An 18,915-nucleotide genomic window follows, 5' to 3' on the forward strand; every position below is an offset into this window, starting at 1 on the left:
CATGATAATCTCTGTATTTTGTCACCTTCATCAAATGTGCAAGCATTTATTTTTATATACATCATCACGGAAAATACAGGTAGTGTAAAATACAGTAGTGTAAATAATAAATACCGTACATGCCGCCTGTTACAGTCGCTCCTGTTTTCCCCCGGGGATCAATAAAGTATTTCTGATTCTGATTCTGATCATACGGGAGTTTTGACTCCAAAACGAAGTATCAATATTGCTGATGCTCAGTTACTTATGGCTCCTAAAAAGAAAAGGGCTCCTAAACATGTAGCTCGTTTTCTGGATCAAAAAGCATGGGCTTCGATGTATGAGTGGGATTCAGGGTTTCGAGCTACTTGTTTGACCGTGGGACAGGAGAAGCAGATGAAATGTTTCTTCAAGGATCGACACCTCACATCCGGTTTTTTTTTTTGCCAAAGACTGGGATCATTTCAGAAGCAAAGTTTGTAAAGAGGTAAGTTACTCGAAAGGCCAATGGGATGATCAGAGAGACCTATCGATCCTTAATCCTTTTCAGACAGTGTCTGGACAACACTCTTATTCATGATGCACGGAGGGGTACTCCAGATGAAGATAAACTCTCCCCCCTCACAGCTGAAGAATGGAGTTCATGATTTACCAGGTTTTTAGTCAGGCGGAGTGATTGGGAGAGAACGTATCGATACCTTATTCACATGGCCTACAAGCACTACGAAGATCTCCAAAGAAGGCTTTTTGTTGAGCATTATGAAGAAAACCAAAATATTTTTTAACCTTTTCGTGTACACCTTCTGTTTTCTGCTCCAAAATATCTTTAGCTCAGCTCATTTCCCACGGCCTCTCGGATAGACACATGTGCAGGCTGTCTTCTTCTTAAGTGATCAAGTTGCTGTTGAGGCACAAGAAACATTTTCTGGGAAAACTCCATATCTTCTATTATTGTCTTGAGGCCACGAGGCTTGATGTAAAGGGCACAGCTATACTCGGGAGGTGTAGAAGAAATCTTTTTATTTAATTTTATTTAATCCCTGCCTTCTTTTTCTTTAACTTTTGATACTGTGATGTGCTTAAAGCTTAAAGGTACCTTGCCTTTTAGTCTGTGGAGGCAGATTTTATGATGGTTTTCCTCTGAGAAGGAGACGCTTCATGCAATCGTTTCACTAAAGACAAGTTTCTTCTGAGGCGTTCAGACATGTTTTTATTTTTCACACGCATGCGCATGAGCTCGTGCATGTGAAAACTGTGGCACATATATACTACTGCTATCATTTCACTCATATTAACGAGCCCTATCAAAAAAGTTTTAACTTTTTTCTTATGGTTTATTACTTTGCATTTAAATGTCACATGATTTTCATTTATGTTTGTTACTGTAGTTTCTCCCTCCATGTAGCCTATACCTGCCTATTAGTCCTATTTTCTGCATCTAGATTTTGTTGTTAACTTCGCCTTATCGTAATTTAATGACACTGGTAATCAAATAACAATAAAGACATCCTGCAGGGGTAATCACTCCGCCCACCCCCAGAGACTGCACGCTGAATTCCTGTCTCTTATTGGCTGACCGGGGAAGCACACAGAGCGGTGTCAATCCGCTGATGAGAGGCTGCTGGTGACGATGCACCTGCCTGCTGCTTTCTCAGGTCTCGCGAAGACACCACGTACGCAGAAGACAAATGAACGATTCAAAAAATGAACAAGGGAAAAGTGGGAGAGAGCTAACACGCGAATCATTTCTATTTACACGTCCTTAGAGGGAGGAAAGGGGAGGGGAGGTGTGCCAAGGCGGACTTGGTTGATAAATTGCATTCTGCGGGGGGAGAGAGAGCGGAGGTTTGAGGACGTACAGAAATAACAGAAGTGCGTAAGGCGCAAAATGAGGCGACTTGCTTTAATTTACATTTGGCTCGCTGGGGATTTTCAACTAGTCCTTAGTGTTGGTTGGAAGGACTCACCGTTTCTCGGATCTAAAGATTCTCCAAGAGTTCTGAGCAAAGGTAACGTTCACTGGACACTTCTTAGTGATTCTGCAATGTTTCAGATTCATTCGTGTAAAACCAATGTCTAAAATCAGTGTAGATGTTTGGGAAAAATCAGTTACAGAGTTAATCCTGTGTTCAAATCCCTTTTAAGCCCGCTGAGATCTAGTTCAGGATAGATGACCCAACTTTACACTCCAAAGGGAATGACTGCATCACACTGAGTAGATCTGAAACCTACGAAGTTAGTGCACAATGCGGCCATTGACATGGTTCAGCCTGACCTTTCACAAACATCATTCCTGGTTTAAAATATGATAATGTGACCCTTCTTCTTCTTTCCTTCAGGTGCAATCGGTGGTGGATTTAAATATCAAATCTATCAGAATCACACTGTGTTCTTCTATCATGAAGACTCTGAGGAGATGTATGTTGGAGGGACTGATTTTGTGTTACAGCTTGATGTGGATGACTACCATATCATAGAGGTGGGTGTTTCTGAACTAGTAGCTTTTGAACCACTGTTTTTGTTTTGTTGTTTCACTTGCCTGTATACTCTTCATCAAGTTGTCTTAATGGTTTATTGATGGGCTCCCGTCTTGATTTATGCGTGGCTCATGAGGATGACAGTGACGTTTGTGCAGCTGCACTGTAACAGATGGCTGTCACAGTTAAACAATGAGCCTGTCTGGCAGCGCCCACAGACAGATATTGCCTTTCAAAGCAAGCTGATATGCAGCTTCAAGTCAGGAGGAGCTGCTCATTAACTGCTGGTGGGGACCACATGTCACAAACAGACCTTGAAGACGTACTAAAGTTTCTATAATATAAAAATCCAGAAAATATTCATTTCACTAATGGATATGAGTGTGAGTGTGTGTCTGTGGCTATCTGAGTAGAAGACATTATCTTGGGTGAATTAGGTGTTGCCTAAGAAAGTAAACCTGAGAGAGAGAAAAAAAGATGGGTTTCACATTTTTATCTGTCATCCAGCTATTTCAAACATTATGCAATTGCCAAAAACAACAGGTTTTTGGGCAGAGCTTTATGTGCAACACTCTTTATTGGCTAGTAAGTGATAAGGATTGTTTAAAATTATTAGCTATTATTAATTATTACAAACTATCCTCAAGTGAAAACGAACTGTTAATTTGCCTACCAATTTATGTCCCCTGCAGAAGTTTCCTCTGAAAACACTGGGGCAACAACAGTGCCAAGAGGTTAGTAATTTGAGAATGATGATTTATGTGATCAGAAACAACTGCTCAAGTTTTTAATGAAATATAGAATCAGATCTGTGCGATGACTTGGCAATGACTGCCTCTGTGTTGCAGGACCCCTGTGAAAATGTTATCACTGTCATTGAGAAGTTTGAGGACAGCCTGTTTGTCTGTGGAACAAATGGACTCAAACCGCAGTGCTGGAAGCTCGTGAGTGTTCGCATACATCACTGTATACGTGTTGCACTTAATGTCACATCTGTGTGACATACTGTAGTTTTTGTGGCCAGTTAATTTTTACCGGCAGCAGCAGGGTGAAGCTGATTAAAGCATAGAGCTATGTGACGGAGCAGCTGTGGTTCTGATTAAACTTTAAGTAGCATCCTGTCTGTAATTTCAGTAGGTGTTTTGGGTTACTGGTGTTGCATGTTTTGTAATCTTTCCATCACAGTTGTCTGGAACTAACTATCACAATATTCTGTTGTTCTGCAGTTTTCTTCAGTGAACAATCAGTCTCATAAGATAGTGGAGAGTTACGAGGGGACGGGCATCTCCCCGTTTGTGTACACACATAACTCCGTATCTCTTACAGTAGGTATGTTAAATACAGCTGTGTGCACAAGCAAAGACTATGTTTTTGACAGTTTAAGAATGTGACTCAGGTCCGTAGACTTATGTAACTGTACCAAGTCACGTGTGATAGCAGAGCTGGCAAGCCAGTGTATTTTCACAGAAATACACTCAATAATTGAGCATCTTTTTGTATGTTCATGTTATGTGTCTTTGCTATTTTTAGAGGGGGATCTATATTCAGCAGCACCTTTGGATACTGAAGGAAGTTCATTACAATTCAGAAGGAAAGCTGGCAGCAGAACCAATGTCTGGATGTATCACAACTGGGTCTCAGGTGGGCAAATGATTGAATTCATAATGTTATATATTTAGTATACTTTAATCTGAATCAGGGAAGTGTGTCCTGAAACTGTTCAACCCTCAGCTCATAATGTTCTGTCCACCTCTCAGTGCAGTTTGATTATCTTTTGTACCGCACTGTACTGTAAACAGGGAAACAGTTTGGTAAACATGTCCTCCTCTCACAGAGCCCACGTTCATCTCTGTGTCCTGGGTGAAGCAGAAGGAAGACCATGTCAATGAGAAAATTTACATCTTTTTCCGTGAAAAGAACACTGATCACAACCCGGAGGCTGACCCCTGGATATCTAGGGTTGCCAGAGTTTGTAAGGTATGCTGGACACTAAAGTAGACTCGGCGAAGCTCTCATCTTATTAGACTGCTACATTCACTTCCTCATACCTCTTCAGCTCAGGTTCAGTAATCGAGCTATCAGCCATCCAATTCTTCTTAAAGTAACATGGAAGGTAGATTGCTCTTTTATTGACTCCAGTAGATAGATTATATGAAAACTGTTGGTTGTTTTGAAGGTATTCCTTTTAAAAAGCAAACTGTTTTATTCTTGAGAAATGAAACAAAAGGCAATATTGCTTTATATACTAATTTTAGCTCGTGAAAGGATGACGGTGTGAGTATGACTCACTCGGTTCAGCCCAAGGGTGGGCTACACCACACAATTTGAATATGATCTGATATAAAATAAAGTAAAGTTAAAATTTTCCTTCAGCTGGTGAAGGTCATGTAATATGATTGAAAGCACTGGAAGACCTACTAAATGGACCTTGAGGTGAGACTATTTTGACAACTGTTGTTTCCAAGGTAAAGAATGAACTTTGAAACTACGACTTTACACATGAATGGAAACAGATCAACCCAACAGAACAAAGTCTATACTTCACGCTTTCATTAGATTTATAATTTGAATTATTAATTAATACATTTTACGTGATGTTTTTGCACACAATTGCTTTCTTCTTCTAGTTTCTATTAGAATAAACGGAAGGTGAATTGTACAATACCTCAGCAGAGTTTATTGTTGAGTATGAGAGTGTCTGCTGTGTCTCCCACAGTAACCCCTCCTGAATTTGCCAAACAAAGGAGATGAAACGCCACCATCTGTCAAATCGAAACCAGTTTTCTTTGATGTTGACTTTAATCTTTGTTTCTTCCAGGAACAATGGTTAAGGTCAGCCACTATTTACAGTGTTTTAGTAGAGTGTGGCATGTTTTATTTGCTTACACTGAGGGCTCAGGCTGTCATCATGGAAATGTATTATTTACCCACACAAAAGGGAGATGGAAATTTAGTGGCCAGAGTGATAACCTGCAGATATGTGAATACAATGCCAGGCTTTGACAAAGGCATACATATAATTATGTGATTAACCAGATTAATGTAGTAGTGCCACCTTATACTGCAGCGGGGTCTCATTTCCACCACTTGTACCAACGAATCAGGCTTCTTCCTCCTCGATTAACTAATATGGCATACTATTATTATGGTGAAATGCAGTCTTTTCAACGCCCTTGTTTTGACATCTGTACAGAACGAGACTTGCCCTACAAGCGGTCAGGTGTTTTGTTCCAGATATCATGGTCCATGTAATGACACTATCAAATAACCCTTAGTTTATGAATTTCAGTTTGCAAGGAAAGTGAAAGAGTGTCGTACCGGTGTAATTTATTGGTATCATTTTGCAGGTAGATGAAGGCGGATCAAAAAGATTCTTCCAGAACATGTGGACATCTTTCCTCAAGGCCCGGCTTGTCTGCGGGTTTCCAAAAGAATCACTTTATTTCAACCATCTCCAGGACATTTATGTGATGCACGCTGAAGACTGGCAGGACACCAGAGTCTATGCGATTTTTACAAGCAGCTGGTTAGACACTTTCTCTTCCTTTTATTATCAGCAACTAAGCAACATGCTGACAGGGTCACACAGAAGGGAACCTCAGCATTTTTAAATGTTTTTCGCCCATGGAGACAAAACTAACCCTGGCCTGTAGGTTTTGACCTACACAGTATGTTGCAGAATAGGTCAAAATCAAATCAGTGACTTCAGAGATATCCTGACTCAGAGCCTTTAGTATGGATCAAGCTGTGCAGCCAAGGGAGCTGCCCTTCTACCATTCAACCAAGCCTCTGTAAAGTTGGCAGGGCTGTTATGTCTGAAGTGGAAATTTAATAATAATAATAATAATAATAATAATAATAATATTTATTTGTAAGTATAATTGAGGGTTTGCCTTTTGTTCTGTCAGATACACTAAGTTTGATGGATGGGGTTGCATGAATCTGGTATGCATCATTTTGTGGGTACCGCACCCTTTTTGGCCAACCATTACTTTTAAGATATTCTGCAGACAAACAGAATGAGGCAACGGGACAAAATCATAACCACTACCATGGTCAAGGCAATAACTAATATCCAGATAAAAACTCCTTTTTATGCTAACTTCACTTCACTTATTTCTCCTCTAGGAACTCCACAGCAGTGTGCATCTATTCAATAGGAATGATTGAAGGAATATTTGAGAATTCAACTTTCAAGGGCTACGACAAAGACATTCCCAAACCAAGGCCAGGAACAGTAAGGACTTGTTTTGTTGCTATGCTGCTGTGCAGAGACACAATACTTCCTCTGAGGGTTTTATTTTTAGTTTTTAGTTTTTGCATTTTGACTTCACTCACATGTATTATTGTGGCTAGTCTATTGGAAATCACATGTCCCTGAGTAGGTTTAAAAAAAAGAAAACAGGCATGTTACATAAATGGGTGGAAACATGGAAAATGTGTGCCTGTGTTACTTATCCCCATCAAGTTTGGTTCAGTGTTTCCATCTCTATTTGAGTTCAACCCTGTAGTTGAGGAACTTAAGAGGCCCACTTGCAGAATATCCTCTCGTTGCTGTAAGCAGTTTACTGATCCAGTGGCTAATTATTGCATTTCCTTTTTAAGGACATGGTCTTGTTGCTATGTCTTGTAAAGAAAACCTTCTGCCTTCCAACTATTCAGCTTATAGATTTGTTTTTATACAACTTCAGATGCCTGCAGTTTGTGTCCTACAAACATTCAGTTTATGTTACCACTTCCTGCAGCCTACTTTAAAAAAAAAACAAAAAAACAACAAACTTTGTATCCATGTATTTTTCAGTGTGTAAGAAACAGCAAGAGCCTGCCACTGGCCACTGTCAATATGGTGAAGGATTACCCGGAAATGACAGACTGGGTTCACTCCATGCATTATGCAGCTCCATTTTATATAAGCAGCAACAACTACACCAAGATAACTGTGGACCGAGTCAAGGCGGCAGACCAGCGCATGTATAACATTCTGCTTCTGGCTACAGGTATGTTTAGTTTGTTCACCATATGGAGAGTCTGCAGTACTTTGTTTTGCAAATTGTGCCTTGTGTGTTTTCCTGTTGATCTGGCTTGTAATCAGTCAATGTCTGTTATCCCAAAAAGGGAACAATGGGCTAAAAATAGTATCCCTACTGTATCCCTCCCAAAATAACTGTGTTTCAAAATGCTGTTGGTGTGCTGTTCCAACAGATTCTGGGAAGATCCATAAAGTCTTAGAGGCTGGGTCACAACCTTTCATCATCTCTGAAACCCAACTCGACAGCTGTTCAGCCATACAATCAATGAAGCTTGACTCCAAAAAGGTACAGCTCATTTAAAATGCCATTGAAAATGCCATGCATTGTGCACTGCAGTGTTGTCAGTAGTGTTTTTGTCAACCCCTGCCCTTTACAGTAGGTGAAAGCTTTGTTTTTTACATTAGAGAAGTTTGATTTCTCACAATTTTATATTTCAAAGCTGGACCAATCAATAGCTCCCTATTAACTGGATTAATGGGATGTGGATATGGGACTTACATACTTCAGGGAGCCAGAAACATGACTCCCAGTTCTAATGTTGCTTTGTCTCTGCCGGGTGTGTAAATAGCCAATTATTTGCTAGCATGTTCAACATAACAACTTTATAAGGTGATAATATGTTTACAGCTTGCACTCGGGGACCAAAAGATCTAATAATAATTATGTGTCTGTCTCCCTTTGCTCAGAAAACGCTAGTGGTGGGTTTTTTAGATAAAATTTCTACTGTGAACCTCCAGAGGTGTCAGGACTACAACCACTCCTGCTCAGATTGTGTTCTGGCCCGGGACCCGTACTGTGCCTGGACCAAGTTTGGATGCACTCCGACTGTCCTGTAAGTGTGGACAGCGTTCATACCAAGAGACTTTAGTTGACTTATAACACACTGCACAAAGCCTTTTCATATCACAACATATATTGAAATAGCTGATCTCTGCATGTTCCTTGGAATATCGCCTTTCTGACAAAGATGGGAATAAATGTTGATGCAAAGATGACAAATCATTTTTAGGAACTCAAACTTTTTCTAACATAAAACGGATCACCAGGGCAACGTCAAATTCGCTCATCTCTCTCAAAAAACGTGTTTGTTTTTGTTCACAGTGGGGGCATTCAAGATGTCATGGATGGGCAAATAAGCATGTGCTCTACATTAGCAAAAGGTAACTAATGATGAGACTGTTGTTCATACTACAAACTTGCTAAGGGCTCAAATCATCTTATCTTATTTTATCTTTTTATTCTTTTAGAACAAAAGCAAGTAAACAGGACCAAACGGGAGACAGTTTCACCATCACCAGGGAATTTGAGAACTGTTCACTCTGTCCCCCTGGGTGTCCCTTTCTATCTGTCCTGTCCTATAGACTCTTACCACGCTGTCTACACCTGGGAGCATGAAAGCAAGAGGAGCCCTTGTCTGCAAATGCAGTCTAACTGCCTGCACCTCATCTCTGCCATGGAACAAGAGGACTATGGCAGCTACGAGTGTGTTTCCAAAGAGAAAGACTACACTAAAGTGGTGAAAAAGTATCTGCTTAAAGAGCAAATTATCCCAGATACAAAGGAAGACACTGAGAGAAGCAATACCCCTTACAAATTTAATGATGCATCAGCTGTTGTGCCGCAGATAGGATGGAGCACCCTTGGACTGGCTGTAGCACTGTGGGGGATTTTCAGATAAGGTGTGCACAAATGATTAAACCCTACTGTCCTTTCTCTTTGAAAATGTGTCTGAAAATTCTCAGACCCTTTGTCCTTGCCTTTTGCTGATCGGACCAGGACGCAGAAAATCCGACCCAACACCAATGCAACTTGCTGCAGCTCAAGCAGGAACACTGACACCGTGAACCTCAAACCTTATTTGTGCGAGTGGTCACATATCTGTGTTTGGCAGAAAAGTTAGGTTTTCTGTCTACAGGAACATGCTGTAGCCAAGTTTATCTTTTAAAAGAGAAGCCAGAACAGGAAGAGGTCTGTGAGATGGAGGAAGATAATGGCACAACCGGTCAGCAGAGGAGCACAGCTTGAATGATTTGAAGAGCCCTAATGGTGTTTGGTTGGATCAGCCATTGACTTCAGCATCCTGCAATGTTTCACTGAGTGGGTACTTCTCTTCCTTTTAAGACAATGGAAGATGCCAACGCACGCCATTAAAATGTTGTGATCACGAGTGCAAAAGCTTCTGGTCACAGACCGTACAGTACATAGTCAGTAGGTGTGGTGTAGCTGCAGTGGTGCAGCAGTAGGGCATGCAGCTCTTGGCTCTTTAGTCCATTAGAAGTGAGGAAAATGTAAAGTTCCTGTGTAAATTTCCTCTGTGCCCCGCCCCAGTTCACTGTGTTTATTTGTGTTTAGGGAAGGGTGGAGGCAGCCAGGGACCCTCACTGATTTTCCTTGTTTTGTTTCCTGTTGCTCTCCCACCATTATAACAGTCAGTGGTCAGAGAGGTGTTTGGAAAAAAGTGTTTTGCTGCAGAACAGATAATGTCTAACTTTGAAAATAATAAGCACCTTGTTTAGTTTATGCAACCATTTTTTTTACCAAAGAAAATATAAATTTAGAATTTTACAGTTACACACTGAAACACTGCACAATATTAGCTGCAGTGTGAGCAATGGATATGTTAGCCCCACATTGAATAGATCTCAGATGGTTATTGGAGGGGATAGTTCTGACTGCATCTATACAGTGTGCACCCTTCTGCAATGGAAGTTTTATATGAACTATTTTTCTAGACCGTTATTTGTATTAAATAAGAGAACTGGCTTAGTAATGTCCATTATAGAGCTAAACGCTAAAGTAAAGACCAAGTGGATAAAGTTTGCTAACATTAGCTAATATTTAGCAACCAAAAGCTCATATAGTAAGGTGGTGGCAGAAAATCCTGAGTGTACTGAGTTAAGCAGTAGTGTGTTTTAGTGCTTATGAGTTAAACATTTCATATGTAAAAGGAAGATTGATATTTCTTCCTTCAATTGTTATGTATAGTCTTGCTTCAAACAAGAAATGCCTCTTTAAAATGTCTAAAAACTACTAAGCTAAATATATTGTAAGTGTAAATATAGTGTAAATTGTATTTTGGTACAACCTTAACTTATATGTAATTTTTCATACTGGAGAGTTTATGCATTCAAGCAATATGTGTCCAAATCATTTCAAAAATCGTATATTTTTGCATCGTGATTGCTTGAAAATGCTACCTGAAGAATATATTATTATTGGATATTATTGATTTCCTGATAATTGAAATAAAATTAAAAAAAAGAATGGAGGTGAAAATCCATGACAGATTTTTAGAAGGAGTCGTAGTCATACCTGTCTTACCCACAAGTAGTTTCATGAAAGTCATTTATTTGTCCTTAGTAGGTCATGCCTTTACCAGACGTGGCACCCAGTAAATCACGTGCAGTCTGATCAGTGATAAGACAACAACTAAGGATCTTAATCTGTCTTATTCCTGGATATAAAGTCTCAACCCTGCTGATGATGACCGAACAGTACATCTTGTTTACTCAAGGAGAAGAAATGACCACACAACCACCCTGTGTGTCTCTTTTGCCATCACTCTACAGCCACTCTAGATTCTCATCAGATTTTCTTTCAGATTAAGTAATTGTGGTTTAGAAGCTCCATGAGAATCATCATCCTGTTGTTTATATTTCTTTCATCTTAGATCCAAGATTGACATCCACATTACACGTCATGCTCAGTGAAATTTGATTTCCATTTTCTGATATTGAATACTTCTGAACTCTGCCGGCTGACACAAAGATAAAAGTGAGAACATCGTGAACAGGGGGAAAGGAAATGACAGAGCACTGGCGTGGTGGCATGTTTGCTCTCTTGGGGTTGGGCTGTGTGGATTGCTCGTCATCCTCAATTTAGGAAAATATTGTCTTTCAACACAGCAGTGACGCAACATGTATATGAAGGGAAATACCACAAATGTTGTCAGTTGTTTTCTTCTGAGGTTACAACACAGACGGTTTGACAGTTGAGAAAGAGGCGGCCACAGATTACTCACCTACTGTACACGTGTCTTACCGTCAGCTCTCTTTAATGAAGATCTTGGAGTCTCTGGCTTAAGCCGGAGCTGACAGCTAAGTTCCTCCTGGGGTTAAGTGCCGACCTGGCCTGTAGAGTGTTGGCTGATGAGAGGGTTCCTCGTAGTTCAAGTGGAGATGTAAAATATGTTTTCGTGGATCTGTGGTTAACATAATGTGTGTTTGGTGTCAACACGAGTCATTGCTTGAGTCGTCATTAAATTCAGACCCTTCTGTTTGAGCTGTAGGATAACAACAAACATGTCAAATGGTGTTGTGGCAACCTAATATTTGGCTTCATACTGTATAACTGAGCATCACTGACGTGATTTACTGTAGGTCTACTTTAAGCAGCAATTTGATCCCCATCTCTGCAGCTCGTCTGGATGGCACCACACTGCAGTCTAAACTGTGATATGGTTACCGGGAACTTCTCATGTCTCTTGATTTGAGTGCAAGTAGGCCTTGATCCCCAGAGTCCTTGGACCACCTGTAGATTAAAAACAAGCTGTACTTGACATGAATAGTGATACATTTTCCACTGTACAACATAACAGAAAATTAACCTTATCCAAAATATGTTTAATATTTCTATGAGTTTCTCTTTGATTTAAGCACAGGTTTGTTTTCAGAACAATATTTATACAGATTCTGTCTGTAATTACAGTTTTTTGACAGCAGAGGTCGCTGTTGTCACACATGCACAACTTCAACCTTAACAACCAAACCTCCACATACCCTACCCTAAACTCCAGTCTAACCTTAAGCCTTAAACCAAGTCTTCAAGGATGGCTTCACATTTATTCAAGTCTGTCTTGAATATCAGAGACTAACAGAAATATCACATTAATGAACTGCAATATAACACACAATACACAATGAAAGCACTATGACATTTTTCCACTGGGTGTCGATACAAAATCAGAAATACTTTATTGATCCCCGGGGGGAAATTGTACAGTACTGGTGCTCCCATTCAAGAGTAGAGAGCAGCATAAATTTAGAAATAAAAGTATGTACAAAATATAAAAATAAGAAATAGAAAATAAAAATATACACATTTACAATGTTTAAGTAAAAAATATATACAACAGCAATGTATATGTATGTCTATATATATATATATATATATGTATGTATTGCACTATTGTGTGTGACTATATATGTATTGCACTGACATTTAAGATAAGTAATAGTGAGGTAGTATATGTAGAGGCAGGTCCAGATTTCCAGTCTGTTTATTCTGAGTCTCTGACACTCGGAGGGAGGAGTTGAACAGCTTGATGGCCACCGCTCATTTGTACATTTAAATACAACATCAGATATACTGATTAATCTCAAAAGGAATAAAGTGGGCAGCCAAACTATGAATTAAGAAAGCTGCTTATTGCTTATAATAAAGTATCAACTTTATTCGACAACTATATCAGATTCTCACACTAAGAAACAAACATGACTGAAAATATATATATATCAATGCCCAGTTACAATGAAAACTCACATGTTTTAACTTTGATAAATAGCAGTTAAATTGCACATATTAAAACACTGAACACCCACTCATCAAAATATAAAGCAGCCGGAAAGACAACTTTTACCCAAGCATACCCTTTACACACTCATATACATCCTGTCCAATGAACTGAAGGATACTTGAGGGGGGCTGCTGTGCCTGGAATTTATCTGCAAGCCTTCTTAACAAGTTTGTGTTCCTTTAGACAGTGTGTCCATGCGGGTGGTGGGATAGTAACACAAAGAGGGAAATCTGAATTAAAAAACTGTAACTTTGGAAGATACTCACTTGATTTGTTTAACTCAGACAGTTGAAGCTTCACGTTAGCTTCAGATAAACATTGGAATACATTTTCACACAGAATGAGGACTGTGGATGTTGTCCACCGTCACCTACATTGGAAGCAATAAGGAAAGATATTTTAACTCAGCAAGCACAAACTTGCTTGTCCAGCCCAAAAGAAGAAGAAAGGCCAAAATGTCCTCATTCCCAAGGTCTTAAACACACACATACCAGTCAAATATCAACTATATGAAAATGAAAGACCAAAACCATGTCTAAAGGCAGAGTCATTAACTTTTTTCTTACTAAATTATAGTGGATATTATTATGAACTGTTAAGTGGTCTGTTGTTTGAACAGCCACAGAGAGAGTTCATACTGCAGTACATCAGACGATCCAGACGGTGGCAGTATTTGAGCAGGAAACAAGTCTCCTCAGATTCTAAGACGAGTCAGTATGACTCAAACATTTAAGGAACTATAATGACTAATAATAATGTTTATTTAAAAACAGTAGACTTAAGGTCATAGGCGATCACATACATTTAAAACAAACCAGCGGATTTGTTACAAATAGTAGCCTGTACCCTCTGTGAGCGCGACTGAGACTAAGAATAACTAATTTGTGATTTACCTTAAGGCGGCATTCACACCAGGTTTCTATTAGCTTCAGGTTATAACATATTTACTAAAGCTTACAAATCAAATCAGGCGCCACATAACGTCGTTGCAATGAAATGCCATCAAATGATCTTTATCTGATGTGGCTCAAGGTCTTGGCTCTCATCGGACTCCTCTTGTCAGTCTCTTTGTTTGTTTGTCTTTTTAAGTGTCAATTCTTAAAATGGAAATAGTGTCTGTATTATGGTGCTCGCCGCACAACCAAAGTAAAATATGTCAGTGCGTTTGGAACATTTCGGCTGAGTCCATTAATGAAAGACAATAGGCTGCAGCCAAAGCGAACGAGGTCAAAGATTATAGGCTTGGGTCTGGGTGATTAATTAAACATCGGATCCTAAATTATGAATTTTCTTTGAGGGCGGAGGACCCGGAGCTTCTGTATCTTTAATAGTGAAGGAGAGAGATGGGAGAGGCTGCGCGCTCACGGCTCCTTTTCTCGCTCCGCGGCGGCGGGAACGCGCAGTGGATCCCACACTCGGAAAAAAGCGCCGTCGGGCTGCAACAGCGACTCACCGGGAAAAAATGTTCCCTCCGCCGCCCTTCATCAACGCTGTCGATGCTTGCAAAAGTCATGTGAAAGGATCCACAACACATGAGGACTCGAGTTTTTCCGACCATTAAACTTGTTTCAGAGGATTGTAAACTCCGGGAGTGATTGATAGGCTAAGACGCGGGAATTGAAGTTGACATTGGACAGGTAAGACCATTTAGTAGTTAATGAGGCAGTTACTGTAAAAATGAAAAAGGCAAAAACAAGAACAAATACGGACTTTGAGCAGAATCCATATCAAAGCTAAGGTGGAAACCATCGCCCTGTAGGTCAGTTGTGATGAATCACAAGGGCATTGCTCATGAGTGCAAAAATAGATACCACTATGTGAACTGATCATGCAAACACTGCAGTTTAACTCTGAAAGTAAAATGTTTTTGATTAACTGCAGAAATCAGAGGTTTCAATATAGACAACGTCTGTGTGTCCGGATTGTGGGGACGCGCTCAGAGCAGGAAAGACCAACTGACCCTGAAATTGCTGCAAATGACACACAGAATATGTGCACATGATATATGCTTTTATAAAGTACACGGATGTCAAAAACTCCCTGATGAAAGTGTTTTTGCGCAGTGCATTGGTGCCATGCGACACAAAAGGAAACTTTGCATGTGATGCTTTCAATCAGACTGTATGATTGAAAGCAGCAGCACCAGTTGTGGGATTCACCTTGTGTTGTTTTTGTCATCCGTTTCTTTGTTTTTATGAGTTTGTAATGCAATCTTGAGTTGTGTTAAAGAGCTTTGATGCCCCTTTAAAATGCTTAAGCTACTCAGTAAAAAAAACACATTTGAGTTTATATGAGATGTAAAAGCTTCCACAGTGCATTTCCGCTGGTGTAATGGACATAATGGATGTTATGTGACTCTTGTAAAAATGTTACCTTTGGCTAATGTCTGCTAATTGATACTTGCAGGTGCAGAAAATGGCGAGACGGCTCCTGCAGCTCCTTGCCTTGTGGACTGCTGTGATTGGCATTGTGCAGTGCTGTCCAGAGTTCTGCAGCTGCCAGGATAAATTTGCCCACCAGTTTGCTGACTGTGCTTACAAAGACCTGCTGGTGGTACCTGTGGGTCTCCCCTCCAATGTTACCACCGTGAGCCTGTCTGCCAATAAGATCAAATTACTGAAAAGCAAAAGCTTCCTCAGTATCACACAGGTCACCTCGCTCTGGCTGGCCCACAATGAGATAGTTACCATAGAGACGGACACCTTGGCCCCCCTCATCCAGCTCCGCAACCTGGACATCAGCTACAACAAAATAGTGAACTTTCCATGGGAGGATCTGCACAACCTTACAGCCCTGCAGCTTCTGAAGATGAACAACAATGAGATGGTGAACCTCCCAAAGGATGCCTTTTCCACTCTCAAAGACCTGAGGTCGCTGCGCATCAACAACAACAAGTTCACCACCATTGTGGAGGGCACCTTCAGTGCTCTCTCCTCCATGTCCCACCTTCAGATTTTTAACAACCCCTTCACATGCTCCTGCAACCTAGAGTGGCTGAGGGACTGGATCGAAATGACTAAGATTTCTGTCCCCGAGACAAAATCAATTTTATGTGAGGCCCCTGAACACCTGAAGGGTACCATGGTTACATCGATTCCCAAACTGGACTGTAAGGCCCCTACCGTCACGATTACCTACGAGCCCAACATCGAGAACACAGAGATCTACGAGGGCTTCATGGTCATCTTAAATTGTGAGACAAAAGGGAGCCCCACACCACAGGTCAGCTGGGAGGTGACTGCAGGCAATCAGAACTATCTGTTCCCTTTGCCCTCTAATGGAGAGATAAATGACGTGCCAATTAATGATAAAACAACCAACAATCGATTCCTCATCTTTAGAAACGGCACTCTAATCATCCCTCGTATGAGTAAAAAGGAAGATGGAAATTACAGCTGCTCTGCAGTGAATGATTTGGGTAAGGTGGAGAGCGGTGTTAAAGTGGCTATGGCAGCCACCCAAAAACATGCCAGCGACTCAAAGCTCGATACTACAGTGGACAAGATCCGCCCCTCTGATAAAAAGCCTGCAGAGCCCAAGATCTCCAAAAACAATGTGATCAACTGGAGCAAGTCTGAAGAAAAGACAAAGGGCCACTCTGAAGGTTCGTCAGACAAAAGTGACGGCACCGAGCAGGTCGGTGGCGCCTCGAAGGACCCCACCTTTGCGAGCAAGTGCGGCGTGAGAGAAAGCAGCGAATACATCTCCAACCATGCCTTCAACCTGAGCTTGGACGACCTGAAGCAGTACACTTTTGATTTTGGTGTTATCGCATTAGAAGTGTCAGAGACGGAGGCCAAAGTGCAGCTGAATCCGCTGCAGCTTCCCAGCAGCAAGTCCAACCTCCACCTCAGTCAAACTGAAAACCAGGAAACAGTGAATAAAGAGCCCCTGGGTCTGTTCCAGTCCTCGTCCAGTAAAGCCACCCTGGACATGCTCTACCTCTGTGTAAATACAGGTAATGGACACTCCATGGTTCAGTGGTCCAACATAGAGGAGGGGGTTAATGCCTACCGCTTCCATGGTTTACAGCCTGGCACCAATTACACACTTTGTCTCACCTATGGGGGGCAGGACTGCCAGGTCCAAGTAGTCTTCACAACTAGGAAGAAGATTCCCTCCCTGCTTATTATCGTGGTTGTCAGCATTTTCCTGCTGGGTCTGGCCACTGTTCCCTTACTGGGGGCCACCTGCTGCCATTTGCTATACAAGTACCAAGGGAAGACCTACAAGCTGATCATGAGGGCTCAGAATCCGGATCAGATGGAGAAACAAATGGCTGGGGATTTTGATCCCAGGGCGTCTTTTGTGGAGTCCGAGAAAACCTTCAACCCCAGCGAGTTAGGCGAGGGGGGAGGAGAAGTCGAGGGGGAGGATGGAGACGGAGAGGCCGAGGGGAGCGTGGTGACAGAGTCCATCCCCGGATCCTCATCCAAAACCAACCAGGAGGAGTTTGAAATGGGCTCGGAGTACAGTGACAGATTACCGCTGGGAGCAGAAGCTGTCAACATCTCGGAGGAGATCAACGGCAACTACAAGCAGCCCAGCCGCTGAGCTCCACGCCCGCGAGTATATTGTAAAATATTTTACTTTCAAGTAGCCTACATTCAAGCAGGTAACTCACCCACCATTACTACACGTGAAAAAAAAACGGCTTCTGATTTAAAAAAGAAAAAAAGGTGGATCTTTTAATTTTTTTACCTCAGAAAGTACTCCGTCAATCACTTGAGATTGTGAAGTGATTCATGTGACATTTGTAGTCTACTGTAAGGTTAAAACAAGCAACACACGTTTACAGTGCAAGCACAGCTTTCTACAGTTTATCAAACCTCAACACTGACCGGAAAGCAGCTAAATGTTCCCTCTCTGCAGGACGGACGCGGTGCGCAGATTGTGCAAACGGAGAGGCGCGTGATTGAAGGCAAAAATAAAATGATGTTAAAAATTGGAGAGCAAAAAAAAAAAAAAATACTTCAAAAGGTGCCATGTTTGTAAAATCATTTTAAATAAACGGACATCAGGGACCAATGTGCTCTTTCTAAACTGTGTGCGTCTGTGTAACGACGTGGACGAGCCTCGTCTAAAAAAGAGGCAGATATTTGGTTTCGGTGCTGCTGCCGCTGTCCTGCGAGTCCAAAAACAAAAAAGAAGGGAAATCTCACTTTTCAAATGTGCTGTGCGTGACGGGAAACCCCACGTTATCTACCAACAAAATGTTGTTTGACGTAATGTAAAGCTTTAAAAAAAAATGTGCGACTTTAACCTCTTTATCGACGGGTGCTTGCTCTCCTCTCGCTTTTTACAATGACCGTGTCCATGGCATGTCACACGTATTTCCTTGTGTGGTTTTTATTAGTGTAGTCTAGAGGACTTTAGGTGTTACTGTCGACCTGTGATGTAAAGCCATGTGAATTGAAATTATTATCTTTTTTACGACGGTAAGTTTCTATGAAGCCTCATCAAACGGGCGCGTGAGTGTCCGGCGGCTTCACTGTCTGGTAATTTGATGCATATATATATATATAGTGAGTTTTTGTGAACTGTTGTAAAACGAAACGAAAAAGCCGTGACCTTTCAAGATCTTTTGATATAATTTTATGTAAGTGGAATTAATAAAACATGACACTATACAGACTATTTTCTGGATTTGTCTTTGACCTTGCGGATTTTAGGTGTTTCAGGTAAAAAAAAAAAAAAAGAGGCCTACATATATTTTCAAAATGCATCTATATTTCAGACATAAAAATTCAATTTGATTCCACCAGTTTAAGATTGAAATCGATTCAGGTGGGCTTTCAGAAATGCAGCTCCTGGTTACTTTATTTCATTTTATTATGCTGAATGTGTTTTTAAT

The 18,915-nt window shown here is 40.9% G+C and overlaps 2 protein-coding genes across 2 annotated transcripts; both read left to right on the forward strand.

Moving 5' to 3' along the window:
• Positions 1-1,740: 1,740 nt before the first annotated feature.
• On the forward strand, positions 1,741-10,754 carry sema7a (semaphorin 7A (JohnMiltonHagen blood group)). The gene is made up of 14 exons (XM_070907480.1): positions 1,741-1,988; positions 2,319-2,458; positions 3,149-3,190; positions 3,305-3,400; positions 3,683-3,785; positions 3,987-4,097; positions 4,291-4,433; positions 5,804-5,982; positions 6,585-6,693; positions 7,258-7,453; positions 7,659-7,771; positions 8,173-8,318; positions 8,588-8,646; positions 8,734-10,754. Exons 1-14 carry the CDS (start codon positions 1,868-1,870, stop codon positions 9,162-9,164), a joined length of 1,989 nt encoding a protein of 662 aa, XP_070763581.1. The 5' UTR covers positions 1,741-1,867; the 3' UTR covers positions 9,165-10,754.
• Positions 10,755-15,476: 4,722 nt separating this feature from the next.
• islr2 (immunoglobulin superfamily containing leucine-rich repeat 2) lies at positions 15,477-17,615 on the forward strand. The gene has a single exon (XM_070908072.1). It carries the CDS (start codon positions 15,477-15,479, stop codon positions 17,613-17,615), a length of 2,139 nt encoding a protein of 712 aa, XP_070764173.1.
• The last annotated feature ends 1,300 nt before the right edge of the window (positions 17,616-18,915 follow it).

This window comes from Enoplosus armatus, chromosome 6 (assembly GCF_043641665.1).
Source record: "Enoplosus armatus isolate fEnoArm2 chromosome 6, fEnoArm2.hap1, whole genome shotgun sequence".
Taxonomy (NCBI): Eukaryota; Metazoa; Chordata; class Actinopteri; order Centrarchiformes; family Enoplosidae; genus Enoplosus; species Enoplosus armatus.